Raw genomic sequence first — 13,381 nt, 5'->3', positions numbered from 1 at the left:
GACATCATCACAAAACATAGCATGCGGTGAAAATTCCCGTTTTAACGATTGGCAACAAAAACCTAGCGCTCGCAGCGATTGGTCAACTAAACACTGCGGGTGTTTTAAAATATAAAATGGCGGTAAATTTAAAATTGCATGTTTTTTTAAATAATTTTATTTAGAAAATTGACCTAAATAATACACAATCCTAAAAAATATCCTAACTATATAACAACACACGTAAGACAAACGTATAATATGCTAAATATGTACGGTGCATAAATAAATTGATATCTGTCTCCACTTTAGTTGTCCATTTAACGTTTTTATTCACATTACTTTTGTGATTTTAAATTTTATAAAAGAAATTTTTTTTATATGCAACCAACAATATAGTGCAACGTGATAATATGATAATGTATGAGATGAATGTATCTAAGTATAAATTTCCTGTCTGTATAAATATTTTAGACCCTATTTTTTATTCGCCTAATTTCTGCAAGTTCTGCTCTACAAAATATACGGCCTACACTTTGTTTTTTTTTTTTTGTCTAATATCTGCGCGTCACAAATTACACTCGCCTTAGGGATTCCCTTAACTGTAACTCGTTTTTTCCTGAGGACCATCGTAACAAAACTTACCTCGATCTGTTGAGTCACTGTTAACTTTCCCGGCCTTCAAGCATGGAAATTCTACTTTTTTTTCACTTATAGGCTTGTACCAAATTGCTCAAGATAAAATATATTTTTTAGACACTACTTTAGACTTAGGTACTTTTATTAAAATTATATGTTACATTGGTCACATGTTGATCACCTAATTGGTATGAAACAAGTTTAGCATTTTCCGACATATTATTAACACTTTAAAACCAACCAACAAATGTACAAGAAATGTTGCTTTGTTAGTCAGAATTTTACTGTTGACTTTGATAGAAATATTTCGAGGGTATAGAACGAAAACCCATAAGTGACGAAAATTTGAAACGGAGTGACAATTATTTAATCAATTTTTGCACAGTAAGGTTTATCCACAAAGTAAGTAAGGAAACTCAAATATAAGTAGGAATAGGTACTTGCTTGTGGCATAGAGGTAGAATCATCCTATTTACCTCCACGGCTTGTAGTCTGTAGACAAGGCCAAATCTATTCTGTTAAGATTAAATGATGGTACTGACTACTGAATATGAAAGTAGTTTTCTGAATTTTCGTCACTTATCGTGTTTTCGTTCTGTACCCTCGATTTAGTTAATCTATTTTTATGGTTTCAATGGAAGTAATCTATAATCTTTCAAGATTTATGGTTTGTGATTTGACGTGTGACTTTCGTTTGTTTTCTTTCCACTTTTTTTTTAATAGAAATGTCAAAATGGTCAAAACGTCAAAACTGTGAGCCAAAATATGGCATTTATGTCAGTGACAGTTGTTGAGGTTAGAAAATTTAGGGCTGTAAATATTTTCTGGATTTTATCAATAAAATGGACTATTTTGAGCAATATGAACACGTAAACATTAATGAAGTCTGTAGAATATGTCTCTGTAAAAAAGAAAAAATGAAACTGATTACTGAAAACAATTTTGGTGATTTATTACAAGAATGTACTTCTGTTAAGGTAAAATTTGGTGTATTTTATTAATGCATAAGAGGTAATTTATAATAAAAGATTTCAGTGGAAGACAGTTTGCATTCAGTTTGTGTCTACTGTTCGGATGAAGTAAACAAGTGGTATGTTTTTAAACAACGTGTCTTAAAGGCATTTAAGATTGGAAAATGGCTTATTGAACAAAATTATAAAAAGTCACAGTTGCTAAAATTGAATGAAGATGTTAACCATGAATGTACTGTGGATAATAATACCCCTGTTGATGAGTATGATATTTTAACAGACATACCTCAAAATGTTATTGTATCGAGAAGTTTGGAAAATAAAACAAAACAGTCAAATTCTGCAGTACAACAAATACAGAGGGAAAAAAACAATAGTCATTTTATCTGTGAATTATGTGGTAAATATTTTTTAAAAGAAAACAATCTAAAAAGGCATTTAAAATTCCATAATAATACCAAAATATATGAATGCCCAAAGTGTGATAGGATTTTCAAACAAATACAAACTTTAAATGATCACATTAGACGCCACTACAATAGCAGAGACTATATGTGTGAATTGTGTGGAAAAAGATTCTATAAACAGTTTAATGTCATTGAACATATGAGAATTCACACTGGAGAAAGACCCTTTAAATGTGATTTCTGTGAAGGGACGTTTACGAGGTCTTTGCTATTAAGAAATCATATAAAAAAGGTATATACACTGAATTATAAAAAAAATATATTAAACTTGAACTCAATTTTGTTATAGGCGCACACAGGTGACCAAAAATTTAAATGTCAGATTTGTGAAAAATCATTTGTGGATTCATACCAGTTAAAAGTACACACGAGAACCCACACTGGTGAGAAACCCTTTACTTGCACAGAATGCTCAATGTCTTTTGCAATGCCTGGCCAACTCAAGTCTCATATTAAATATAAACACACAAAACAAAAAGATTTCATTTGTAATATATGTGCTCGAGCATTTACAGCAAAGCACACTTTACAAGAGCACATTAGAACACATACTGGTGAAAAAAAAGTACCAAAACATGAATGCAATATGTGTGGTAAAAAGTGTATCACAACATCACAGTTAAAAATACATATAAGGAGTCAACATACAGGAGAGAGACCATTTGTGTGTAAAATATGTTCTAAAGGTTTTGTAACTAGGACAAGCTTAGAAACACATTTTAGAACTCACACAGGTGAAAAGAACTATGTGTGTGATAACTGTGGGAAAGCATTTGCTGCAAAGTCAAGTTTAAAAATACACAAAAGAATTCATACAGGGGAAAGGCCATATGGGTGCAATGTCTGTGGGAAAAGCTTTTCTCAGGGAAGTACTTTAAACACACATTTGAAAATTCATGATACTTGAAGAAGTAAAGTGGCCTTTAACAGTAAATGGTCATGAAGTAGGGAAGTCGCTATATATTTATTTTTTTGGTTTTTCGATTAACAAATTTTGAAATTTTCTTTAGAGGTTATTAGTTGTAAATAAAAAATATTTACAATTGAATAAACTTTGATTTCTTTCATTGTTTCTGATGAAACGATGCAACCAACAATACATCACTATTTTTTTAAATTTAGTAGCCTTTACGATCTAAGTAATTGTATCTCTGTTTAACTCGTTGTACCTGGCATCATACTTTCTCCTTTATTCCAGCAGGTTGATGATTTTAAAGCAATAAACCTCAAATGTCAAAACAGTCAAACGCAGGTTATGTTTGTACACAATTTTGTTTTTGCGAATATTCGTGCAATTTTAATGTTGTTATACGATGGAAGCTTTTATAGAATACGAACACTTACAAATTGAAGAGGTCTGCAGAATATGTCTAATCAAAAAAGATCAAATGAGTTTAATTTATGAAGCTGGTTTGGCAGATATGCTTTTAGAATGTGCTTCTGTACAGGTATCGTATTATAAAGCGTTTGAAATCACTCGAAATATTGTGTGAATTTTACAGGTTACACCTGAAAACGGACTGTTCAATTTTGTATGCAACCATTGCCAGAATGAAGTTAGTCGTTGGTATCTTTTTAAACAACAAGTTGTTCGATCATTTGAAATTGGTAAATGGTTGCTGAGCAGAAAACAGAAAAGTTCTGAAAACGTTACACGAATTAATATAACCAATGAACACGCAGAAACGCAAAAAATAAGTACAAATTATGAAATAAATCTTGAGTGCCCAGTACAGTATGCAACAGATGCATCCAGTGAAGTTATAGATAATGTAGGATTAAAAAATCTCTTTGATACTCAAAGTAATATAAGTAAAAAGGTAGAAGCTGAAAGGTTTTCAAACATTATTGATAACAGTAATACAAATGAACATGGAAGCTTACAAGCAACACTCTTAAGTAACCTTAACACAGTGAAAATAGTGCCAGAAGAGAAAAATCAAAGTGAATGTGATATAAGAAAAAAGAAAAGCGTTGATGACCTCATATGTAAAGTTTGTGGTAAGCAGTGCACTTCAACGAATTCATATAATCGCCACATAAAAACCCATGATGAGACAAGACCATATGTTTGCTGTAAGTGTGATAAACCATTTAAAACATCTCAGGTGTTGTCAGAGCACATGAAGAGACATTATGATGACAGACGTTATCAATGTGAACTTTGCAGCAGAAAATTTTATTCAAAAGCGAGCCTAAATGATCATATGCGCAGCCACACTGGAGAGAAACCTTTCAAATGTGAAGTATGTGGACGCTCTTTTGGTACAAAGGCTATTTTAAGACAGCACACTGCAGTAAGTTTTATGTTTTAGTATTTACCACTTTCATAAGCATGTTTTCCAGATCCATACAGTAAGAGAGAAAAAATATCAATGTAAAATTTGTAACAAATTTCTACTGTCAGCAGGCAGTCTAGAGACTCACATAAAAAAACACAGTGGTGTCAAACCTTTCCCATGTTCAGGCTGTGACAAAAGATTCTTTACCAAAGAAGCCATGCAGAGACATTTTGGTGCCATTCATGATACAGACAACAATTTTTTATGTAACGTGTGTTCAAAAGTGTGTTCAACTAAAGTTCATCTTAACAATCACATGAAAAAGAAACATTTAGGACTGGGAAGGCCTTTAAATGCTGTTTGTCCGGAATGTGGTAAACAGTGTGGTTCTGCAGCTGAATTAAAAGTACATATGAGAGTACACACTGGTGAACGACCATATGTTTGCGATATATGTAACAAAAGGTTCATTGCTAAAGGTAACTTAAACTCGCATAAACAGAGACACACTGGGAAAAAACCGTTTTTGTGCAACCACTGTGGGAAAGCTTTTGGGGAAAAATCCACACTGAAGGTACATGAAAGGATTCATACAGGAGAGCATCCATATAAGTGTGAAATTTGTGACAAAGCATATGTGCAAAGCAGCGCGTTAAGAACTCACATGAAAACACACTGGAAACAGCAATAGATTTTTGTGTAACATTAAACATTTTGACGTTAGGGCAGTGCAAGTACAACTTAATTTTCAGAAGAAATGGAACAACAGGTAAATATGAATTTCAATCTAGACAATTTATTTCTCATTTGGTACTTAATGGTCATTTACATTTTTGTTATTTTTGTATTTCTGGCAATATAAGTTGAATTTCTATAATTGTCAAAAATAGTTAAATCATCTCATTAAAAAAATTCACATGAAGTGTTTCTATATATAAATATATGTCTTGTGAACACAAAAGAAAATGAAGTTATGCTCTCACATCTTTTATTCCGTTCGTGTACTACGACCCACTATTTTTGGCATCTTCTTGTTAGTGGAATCTTCCAGTTCTTTTGATTTATAATAATGTGGTGCCACTTCCAGTAACCATTTGCTTTCAATTTCAATGACTTGTCTCATAAATTCTTTCGTGGTAAATACCAACTCATGATATAAGACCCATCTTGGTAAGTCTTCAAATAACGCACTATTTGGATGTATTGTCACGCTCTGGAAAATATTACAACATATAGTTATCAGTTTCAAATTATTCAGTTGGCGTTCAGCATCAATCAATACAATATGTACCTGATTATGTTTCACTGTTTTATAACTTCCTCCTTTGGAAAGTCGAGCAATGTGATAAAAATAACCAGACGTAATGGCTTTCTTGATATCTGCAGTTTCAGTGACATTGGACACCATATCAATTTCAACTCTCTGCATTAAACCTACTAGTTGTTCCCGAACATCTCGAGCCCTCTTCATTGACCTTACGAAAAAAAAAAGTAATATCTGACACAAGTATGGTAATACAAAGCATACCTATATTGTATAAAATTTTCGTAACACCACTGAGTCGAATAATCAGAATCCCTCCACTGATTATAAACATTTAACAAGCTTAGGTGATCACCTCCAATGTGGTTGAAATTTTTCCGTGCAGTATCTGCATGGATTATTTTATCCTTTGGCCTATAGAAAATTGCTCCGTTGACTGATAGCATAGCTGCAATAGTTACTATTTCTTCGGCACATTTGTATCTAAAATAAAAATATCTTGATAAACAACCAACTAAATATGTATATTTTATCAGAGTTTGTGTAACTTATTCTATTTATTTTAAAAAATTTCTAGAGTTATTTACGCACTACTTCCCGTACTTTTTAACTTTTTGAGACGTAATCAAGTTGTTAAATTAAATCACGTCTGCCGTATATAATACCAGAAAATCATTTATGGTACTCGTAATTTATGACAAATAGCGACAACACTCATCAACCTGTAGACGTGAGAGTGAAACAGAAACTAAACTAAAAGATGTGTTCCACGAATTGCAATAACCGGATCACAATGCCGACGGTCCAGACTTTTATTGCTCCGACTTCCGCTTAGTGAATAAATACTATATTTCCCTAGCTGCGGCCTTGTCTAGGGGTTATGAAATATCGAGAAAATATGAAAGTACCAAATTGCCCGATGGACTCCATTACTGTACGTCCTTAACTTATCTTTGATAAGGAAAACAACTTGAAAGTGTTTATGTTTATACCTCGGAAGAATGTCACGTAGAAATTAGTTTGATTTGAATGAATTCGTCCCCTCAAAACAGAGGATCAAAACTATTAAGTAGTAAACTACAATCGACAAAATGTTCTGAATATCATTATTATGATTCTTATTAAATAAAGACGTTTGTATTTTCACATTTTCGGGACAATGGGGTGACTCGTTCTTAATTTGATCAATAAAAAATATGATGAATCACAAGTAAAACTCATCATATTTTGCAAATTTTGGGTAGAATTTATTCGGCAAAATTTAGAGATAACATCATCAATTTTTTGGAAGTTTACAATGACTTTAAAATGTCTGCAAGATTTCAAAGTATTCAGTTTTCCAATTTTTGATTTAAACAATAAAATAAATTGACTCAAGTCATTAATTTCTTTGAGACACCCTGTATAAGCAAATGTAAAAAATATTAATGGCAAAATATTGACCTGACGTCATCAATTTTTTGGAGGAGATAAGTAAATATATTTTGATTAAAAATTTATCATCCCTATCATAACCTTAAAACATCTGCAAGATTTCAAAGCATTCGGTTTTGCAGATTCAAAATGAAATAGCAAAATGTTGTTTTATAATTTTGTTTTTTTTTTTTTTCAAAAATCTGGACGTTTCGGGTAAAAACTCAACGCGGAGTCAAACTACATGTGTAGGACTATGTTATTTTATACAATTTAAAACCCATTTACTATGTACCATTTTGAAGTGACGTCATCACATTATTGGTGGGGATGATTAGTCATATTTTGGCTAGCATTTTACCATCTACATGATATTCCTAATATAAATACAAAATTTGACAACAATCGGCCTAGTACTTTCGGATACAGACAGACAGACGGAAACGGGAGACTACTTTTTTCGTACTATAGGGGCCATGAAACGTTGAGAAAACATAAAAGTGGCTATTCGTACGATGGACTCGATTAATATACGTCCTTAGCTTACGCTCGGAAAATAAAAAACAATGCAGCTACCTAAAGACTAATTTCTAGTCTAAAGGATAATTACTAATTTTCGCTTAATATGGACTTACTTTTCTGATGCTAATAACATTTTAGCCATCATAGGATCAACTGGAAATTCGGCCATTCGTCTTCCCAATTTAGTCAGTTCTCCATGATGATTTAGAGCCCCCAAAGCATACAACTGTTCCAAAGCTAACACGAGTGTTTCATGAGGTGGTGGATCAAGAAAATCAAAATGTACTAAATCATTAATTCCCAGTGCTTTTAACATCAAAACTGCATTTCCTAAATTAATTCTCTGTATTTCTGGTACTGTATTATCTTCCAATTCATGTTTATACGACCACGCTGTATATAAGCGGAAACATTTACCAGCAGCTACTCTTCCCGCTCTTCCTGCTCTCTGATTGGCCGACGCTTTAGATATAGGCACAACAATCAAACTTTCCATTCCAGTACGCGAATTAAAATGATTCTGTTTGGCAAAACCTGGATCAATCACATAGATGATGTTGTCTATTGTTAAAGAGGTTTCAGCAATGTTGGTTGCGAGAACCACTTTTCTCGCACCAGGTGGTGTAGGCTCAAAGATTTTTGCTTGCATATCACTTGGCAAGTTTGCATAAACAGGTAAAATAATTAGTTCTTTAACTTTAGAGCCCAAACGTCTTACTCGGTCCTGTAATAATTCCTGGCAGGTTTCAATTTCATCTTGACCGGTCAAAAAAACCAATATATCGCCAAGTGGTTGAGTTGCATGTATTTGAAGGACTGAAACAACACAGGCATCTACATAATCTGCTTCAGGTGCTTTAGTGTAATATATGTCCACAGGAAATCTACGCCCTGGAATTCGGAAAATATTTGCATCATCAAAAAATTCAGAAAACTTTTTTGCATCTAAAGTTGCACTGGATATTAACAATTTTAAGTCAGGTCGAAATCTTGCAATATCTTTAACCAAACCAAACAATATATCAGTATGCAACGTCCTTTCATGAGCTTCGTCGATTATCATTACACTGTAAGATTGTAAATCTGGTTCTGATAAAAATTCTCTGTGTAAAGTGCCGTCAGTCATGTATTTAATTAAAGTTCTCTCAGATGTGCAATCTTCAAATCTGATAGCATAACCAACTTCATTTCCAAGTTTAACTCCCATTTCTTGGGCCACACGAGCCGCCACTGACATGGCAGCAACTCTCCTGGGTTGGGTACATCCAATTTTCTTTCCATCTTTAGTAAATCCTGCTTCGTGCAGATACTGAGGAATTTGTGTGGTTTTACCAGATCCAGTTTCACCTTCTATGATCAAAACTTGATGTTCTCTGACTGCTTGAATTAAATCGTCTCGAAATGGAAAAACAGGAAGGCTTTTTTTAGTTTCGTCAATATCGAGTTTCCTTTTTTCTTTTTCTGTAAGCACTGGCTCTCTCTTATCATCACTACCTACAATAAAATCATGAAAATAAAGACTTGAGTACTGAAAGTCAAACTTACCTGGCATTTGCAGAATCTGAATAAAATCAATTTGATCTTCTAACAATAAATCATACTCATCCTTTTTAGTGGAATCTTTAGCACCAAATTTAAAAACAGCTGAAGCCATTTGGTCCTTTTCCCATTTTTTCTGTTCAGACTGAGGCACTTTTTCAAGATCATCGACTTCCACATAATCAGCTGTAGAACCTTTACCCAAGTCCCGAGGCATGTGGTACCGCTGTACTCTTTCCAATTCACGTGCTTTTTCATGTTCTTGAGCAAGCCTCAATAGTTCCTTCTTACGGTCGCGGTCTTTCTTTTCACGTTGACTTAATCTACCGAACAAATAATTAAGCAATTACAAACATTAGGTATCAAACTCACATTTCTTCTTCGAAAAGATATTCATCATCAGCAATATCTTCTTCAAGTTCTGCGATTTTATCTTCTTTACGTTTTTCTAAATATTTCCGCCTGGACTGTACTCGCAACATGGGAATCATTTTTTCTCGATCTTCATTTTCCATTTTAAGCCTTTTTGCGGCTTCTTCATAAGCTCTTCGATCTGAAGCTTGGACAATGTTTCGGGTTTTCGTTTCATCGCGTTTTTTAAGTCTGCTGGCAAATTCATCACGTTCGCGAAGATCTTTCCTTCTAGCTTCTTCTTCACTGTCTATGGAATCAGAATCAGAGCTGGATTCGTACCGTTTACGACGTTTCTTTTTGTCCTTAGAACTCATGTTTTAGGATTATTAGATTATAATAACTGTTGGATAACAATTATTTTCGGCTTTTGTTGAATTTAATAAATCTTAAAACAAGTTTTTTTTAAATAAATAAAATGATTTAAATGTTTTTACATTGTACCTATTTTGTTTGTTGAAAAACATAACCTTTCTGCGAAACGTCAAATCAGAGTCAAATACTTTAAACGTCAACACGTGGATGTGGCTACAGTGTACACACCGGTAACATTTTATGGATAGATCTTTGACTGTTCCGTTTGACAGAAATCAGTCCGGGTTGATCAAAAGTTCAAAAATACCGAGAATATAAAAATTCAAAATATTTCGTTGTATTATAAACAGAGCAACATACAACTACAGCAGTTTGTTTCAAATAAAAATACAGATTTCGTAGGATTCAAAGTCCAACTAAATACGCCTTCTTTCCTAACAAAAAGAACTATTCAAAGAAAACTGAAAAATAATTTTTACAAGTTTATTAAAATAGATGCGAGCATGAACTCTACATGTCTTCCTAATTTTTTAAACTTAAATAAATGTTAAAATTAAACAATTTCGCTATATTTACAGCACCACAATCACAATTTCCAATTCCATGGGATACAAACAACTCCATCTGACAACACCGAATAATATGTAGCGATATTTAAATGTATTTCTTCCAAATATTGACTTAAATCGTACTTTTTCTCCACAAGTTGTTCACAACATTTGATCATAAGATCTGGAGTAACATTATCATCTTTAGTAAGAGTAAATAATTTAAATTCATCTATGCACTGCTTCTGTAGTGAGCGCTCCACATATTTGTTACTGAAAGTAATACATCAATAAAATTTATACTTTGGAAATCTTCATACAAACTTTTTGTAATTATTTATTTTCTCCTTAGCTAATTCTATATTATTTGTAATAAAATTTACCAACAAAAAGCCGGGTATAGAAGAAGGAACAATGAATTGACCAGTTGGAGATACCATTAATGGACCAGCCTCACTAAAATAAAATCATATACTATCAATAAAATAATCCACAACAATGAATTACGTCTCAACAACGATTTCAAATTCCTCCAAAGAATTGGGCCACTGCTTAGGAAACCCTCGCCTGCCTCTAAAATCACTTAAAGAAGTTGTAATTTGCTGCAAATTTCGTTCATATTCTCCAGCTAGAATTTTTGGCATAAATTTCCTTCTACCGACTTTTATCCCTTTCAGAACTTGAGAAACCGACTTTTCAAAACCAGGTATCCTGAATAGTGTTTGATCATATCTTCTAACATTTTTAATAAGCTAAAATAACATAATTCACGAAAATATTTTTCCACACTTATGTAAACATACATCAAGCCAATTATGCCTCACTTCTGCGCTATTTAACATTATATGACCATCTAAACTTATTCCAGTGAAAGGAGCAAACACAAGTGTCCGTCCTTTCAAACTATGTATCACCTCAGGGTGCTGTTCAGCCAAAGCCATAAAACTTTGCAAACAACCCCTAAAATGTGTCACATTCCAGCCACAATCCCAACGGATATCCGTTAATTTCCACTGTTCTGAAATTTTCAAACGCAGACGGTCAACTTCTTCCCTCAAAGGTCTGTTAGCTTCCCACTTTTCTAAGGCACCTTTGTAATTTTTTGCAAGCCAGTTTTTCAATCTCATCGCTTTTTTGGCGTCGTCCACTTTCCGTCGCATAATTATTGGAGCAAAAATTGGATCGTTTTCGTTAACTTTTGAAAAATCAATATTATTAGAGTTGATGCAGATAGTTTCTTTGGGCTCTGGTGGTTTTGGAATTTTATCCACATATTCGGTGGGTAACTCACACGTTTTTAAAATTGTTAATACAGCCTCTCGAATATCACGTTCTCGTATATGTATATTTATCAAGCGGAAGGTAGCTGTTGGAAGTTTATGGGAATAAATGTGAAACTTTACTGGTATAATGTAATACGAACATTTTACCTTCTTCACACTTTTTGTCCCTCAAGTAAAACTGCAGACTAGTAGGTTTAATCCATCGTTTAGCTTGTAACATTGCAATAATTGAACTTAGTTGCTTTAAAGAATTTTCGTTGATGGCCTGAGTAAATAGTTTTTATGTAAAAGAACAACGGTCAATTGTGCGATATTACCCTTTGAATGGGATGTTGCCCGAATAAGTCTGGGTGAACACTGAAATAAAAGGGTCTCAGGGCGGTGGACACTTCTGTAGTGGTTAATTGTCGGACACATGTTACGAACTTGTGCTGTATTTCACCGCTAAAATTAAAATGTGTACACTTTCTTGTAAAAGTATTTCTACTAATAACTTACAACATTCGTAAAACATGTAACATTTTTAAACAAAAAAATGATGGACATTTTCTCAATGACGCAATTTATTGAGGTTATGTTATTGTTTTGCAAGGAGTGACCTCTATCCCAAAATTTACATTTACATGAAGTTACCGCGTGGTTACCACTCTATTAATGCAAAACCAGTGATGATTAAACATACACAGGCCCACACAGGCCTATACCTATTCTTATAATTTAAGACTTTAGAATCCTTAATCATGAGATAATTTTCCTCCTAAAAAAATAATCAACTTGAATTTTTGAAAGTACCAAATTAGCGCTCTCCAGGTGCTGGTAAGGTTGGCAACATTGATTTGATAAACACAAGAAGGTTGTCTGTCAAATGACAAAATGGTTTTAGGTTATCTCAAGTTAACCCTGCAAACACTAATATTTTAATATTTTCTGTTATTTACATTTAAAACAAAAAAAAATGAAACGTTCCATCGACGCAACAAACATACACGAATATTTGGAAGATGACAGCGAGCCAAATTCTAAAGGTACTGTGACTTTAAAATGACTTCTCGATGTGCAATTCATATATTGTTACCATTGCAGTAATTCTTGTTGAAAGAGAACAAACACCTTTAGGCATTCCGTTGGTTAACCCGAACACCGTTGCTAGAAAGTCTTATGTTGAATCCATGGAACTTTCAGATGCCGTTTCAAATGTAATTATAAAAATTGTCTACTTACTTTTGTTTAATAATCTCCCGTCCTCTAGGTTACTACAGCACTGCAAGCAAATGCTAGAAATAAACTAGACATTATAGGAAAGCAGGTGAAAATAGCACTTTATATGAGTTTATATTCATTTTCAAATTTTAGATGAAAAATTTGCATGATATAATGTCAGATGTTTTTGAGGAAACTAAACTTAGTATTGAACTCCATAATGTTGCCTGTAATTTTGTTAAAAGACCTGGCCATATTTATCATTTATATGAGCGACCATCTGGTCAAAAATATCTTGGAATGTTGTCTCCACAGGTAGATTTTTTTTGATAAACTTCCTTAATTAAAAAATCGTTTATAGGAATGGCAGAACGCACCACACACATATTTAGGCAGCTTCATGTTGGAATCTGATTCAAGTTGGACTTCTATGAAATCAAATAGTAACAAATATGAGGGAATCAATTTTTTAAAACAAATGTATGGAATGTCGCAGTTACAAGCGTTAACTCAATAAAATTTCAAATTAGGTCAGAATGAACACTAGA

General features: G+C 33.2%; 5 protein-coding genes across 6 annotated transcripts; 3 read left to right on the top strand and 2 right to left on the bottom strand.

Annotated features, from left to right (window-relative positions):
• Positions 1-1,218: 1,218 nt before the first annotated feature.
• LOC135122571 (zinc finger protein OZF-like) lies at positions 1,219-3,253 on the top strand. 2 transcript variants are annotated; one of them, XM_064046839.1, is made up of 4 exons: positions 1,219-1,285; positions 1,342-1,595; positions 1,647-2,288; positions 2,346-3,253. In XM_064046839.1, exons 2-4 carry the CDS (start codon positions 1,461-1,463, stop codon positions 2,961-2,963), a joined length of 1,395 nt encoding a protein of 464 aa, XP_063902909.1. In that variant the 5' UTR covers positions 1,219-1,285; positions 1,342-1,460; the 3' UTR covers positions 2,964-3,253. The 2 variants fall into 2 exon arrangements, with proteins under 2 accessions (XP_063902909.1, XP_063902908.1); XM_064046838.1 differs by lacking the exon at positions 1,219-1,285 and having other exon boundaries at positions 1,307-1,595.
• Positions 3,254-3,307: 54 nt separating this feature from the next.
• On the top strand, positions 3,308-10,480 carry LOC135122568 (zinc finger protein OZF-like). The gene is made up of 4 exons (XM_064046836.1): positions 3,308-3,504; positions 3,559-4,353; positions 4,403-5,107; positions 10,381-10,480. Exons 1-3 carry the CDS (start codon positions 3,370-3,372, stop codon positions 5,027-5,029), a joined length of 1,557 nt encoding a protein of 518 aa, XP_063902906.1. The 5' UTR covers positions 3,308-3,369; the 3' UTR covers positions 5,030-5,107; positions 10,381-10,480.
• On the bottom strand, positions 5,119-10,008 carry L(2)37cb (lethal (2) 37Cb). The gene is made up of 7 exons (XM_064046832.1): positions 9,932-10,008; positions 9,449-9,875; positions 9,083-9,399; positions 7,651-9,031; positions 5,867-6,085; positions 5,630-5,813; positions 5,119-5,551 (listed from the first exon to the last, which is right to left on the bottom strand). Exons 2-7 carry the CDS (start codon positions 9,802-9,804, stop codon positions 5,327-5,329), a joined length of 2,682 nt encoding a protein of 893 aa, XP_063902902.1. The 5' UTR covers positions 9,805-9,875; positions 9,932-10,008; the 3' UTR covers positions 5,119-5,326.
• On the bottom strand, positions 10,232-12,331 carry LOC135122569 (T-cell activation inhibitor, mitochondrial). The gene is made up of 7 exons (XM_064046837.1): positions 12,132-12,331; positions 11,951-12,077; positions 11,781-11,898; positions 11,154-11,716; positions 10,858-11,102; positions 10,675-10,806; positions 10,232-10,623 (listed from the first exon to the last, which is right to left on the bottom strand). The coding sequence occupies exons 1-7, from the start codon at positions 12,152-12,154 to the stop codon at positions 10,389-10,391; spliced, it is 1,443 nt and encodes a 480-aa protein (XP_063902907.1). The 5' UTR covers positions 12,155-12,331; the 3' UTR covers positions 10,232-10,388.
• Positions 12,332-12,448: 117 nt separating this feature from the next.
• LOC135122573 (uncharacterized protein C1orf50 homolog) lies at positions 12,449-13,374 on the top strand. The gene is made up of 5 exons (XM_064046841.1): positions 12,449-12,658; positions 12,717-12,829; positions 12,883-12,939; positions 12,987-13,148; positions 13,195-13,374. The coding sequence occupies exons 1-5, from the start codon at positions 12,589-12,591 to the stop codon at positions 13,348-13,350; spliced, it is 558 nt and encodes a 185-aa protein (XP_063902911.1). The 5' UTR covers positions 12,449-12,588; the 3' UTR covers positions 13,351-13,374.
• The last annotated feature ends 7 nt before the right edge of the window (positions 13,375-13,381 follow it).

The sequence above is a fragment of the Zophobas morio genome, unplaced genomic scaffold (genome assembly GCF_036711695.1).
Source record: "Zophobas morio isolate AGI-343-1 ecotype UQ-CSIRO unplaced genomic scaffold, CSIRO_AGI_Zmor_V1 ptg000005l, whole genome shotgun sequence".
NCBI classification, from domain to species: Eukaryota; Metazoa; Arthropoda; class Insecta; order Coleoptera; family Tenebrionidae; genus Zophobas; species Zophobas morio.
This window is presented reverse-complemented; position numbering and strand designations above follow the sequence as displayed.

Bases quoted from the DNA above. Each gene is read 5' to 3' on its own strand.
- LOC135122571 (XM_064046839.1), top strand. From the start codon at position 1,461: ATGGACTATTTTGAGCAATATGAACACGTAAACATTAATGAAGTCTGT. The intron at 1,596-1,646 runs GTAAAATTTGGT...TTATAATAAAAG, and splicing joins AAGAATGTACTTCTGTTAAG to ATTTCAGTGGAAGACAGTTT. The intron at 2,289-2,345 runs GTATATACACTG...ATTTTGTTATAG, and splicing joins TAAGAAATCATATAAAAAAG to GCGCACACAGGTGACCAAAA.
- LOC135122568 (XM_064046836.1), top strand. From the start codon at position 3,370: ATGGAAGCTTTTATAGAATACGAACACTTACAAATTGAAGAGGTCTGC. The intron at 3,505-3,558 runs GTATCGTATTAT...TGAATTTTACAG, and splicing joins TAGAATGTGCTTCTGTACAG to GTTACACCTGAAAACGGACT. The intron at 4,354-4,402 runs GTAAGTTTTATG...CATGTTTTCCAG, and splicing joins TTTTAAGACAGCACACTGCA to ATCCATACAGTAAGAGAGAA.
- LOC135122569 (XM_064046837.1), bottom strand. From the start codon at position 12,154: ATGTTACATGTTTTACGAATGTT. The intron at 11,103-11,153 runs GTATGTTTACAT...ATGTTATTTTAG, and splicing joins TGAGGCATAATTGGCTTGAT to CTTATTAAAAATGTTAGAAG. The intron at 10,624-10,674 runs GTTTGTATGAAG...TATTACTTTCAG, and splicing joins AAAATAAATAATTACAAAAA to TAACAAATATGTGGAGCGCT.
- LOC135122573 (XM_064046841.1), top strand. From the start codon at position 12,589: ATGAAACGTTCCATCGACGCAACAAACATACACGAATATTTGGAAGAT. The intron at 12,659-12,716 runs GTACTGTGACTT...TTACCATTGCAG, and splicing joins CAGCGAGCCAAATTCTAAAG to TAATTCTTGTTGAAAGAGAA. The intron at 12,830-12,882 runs GTAATTATAAAA...CCCGTCCTCTAG, and splicing joins TTTCAGATGCCGTTTCAAAT to GTTACTACAGCACTGCAAGC.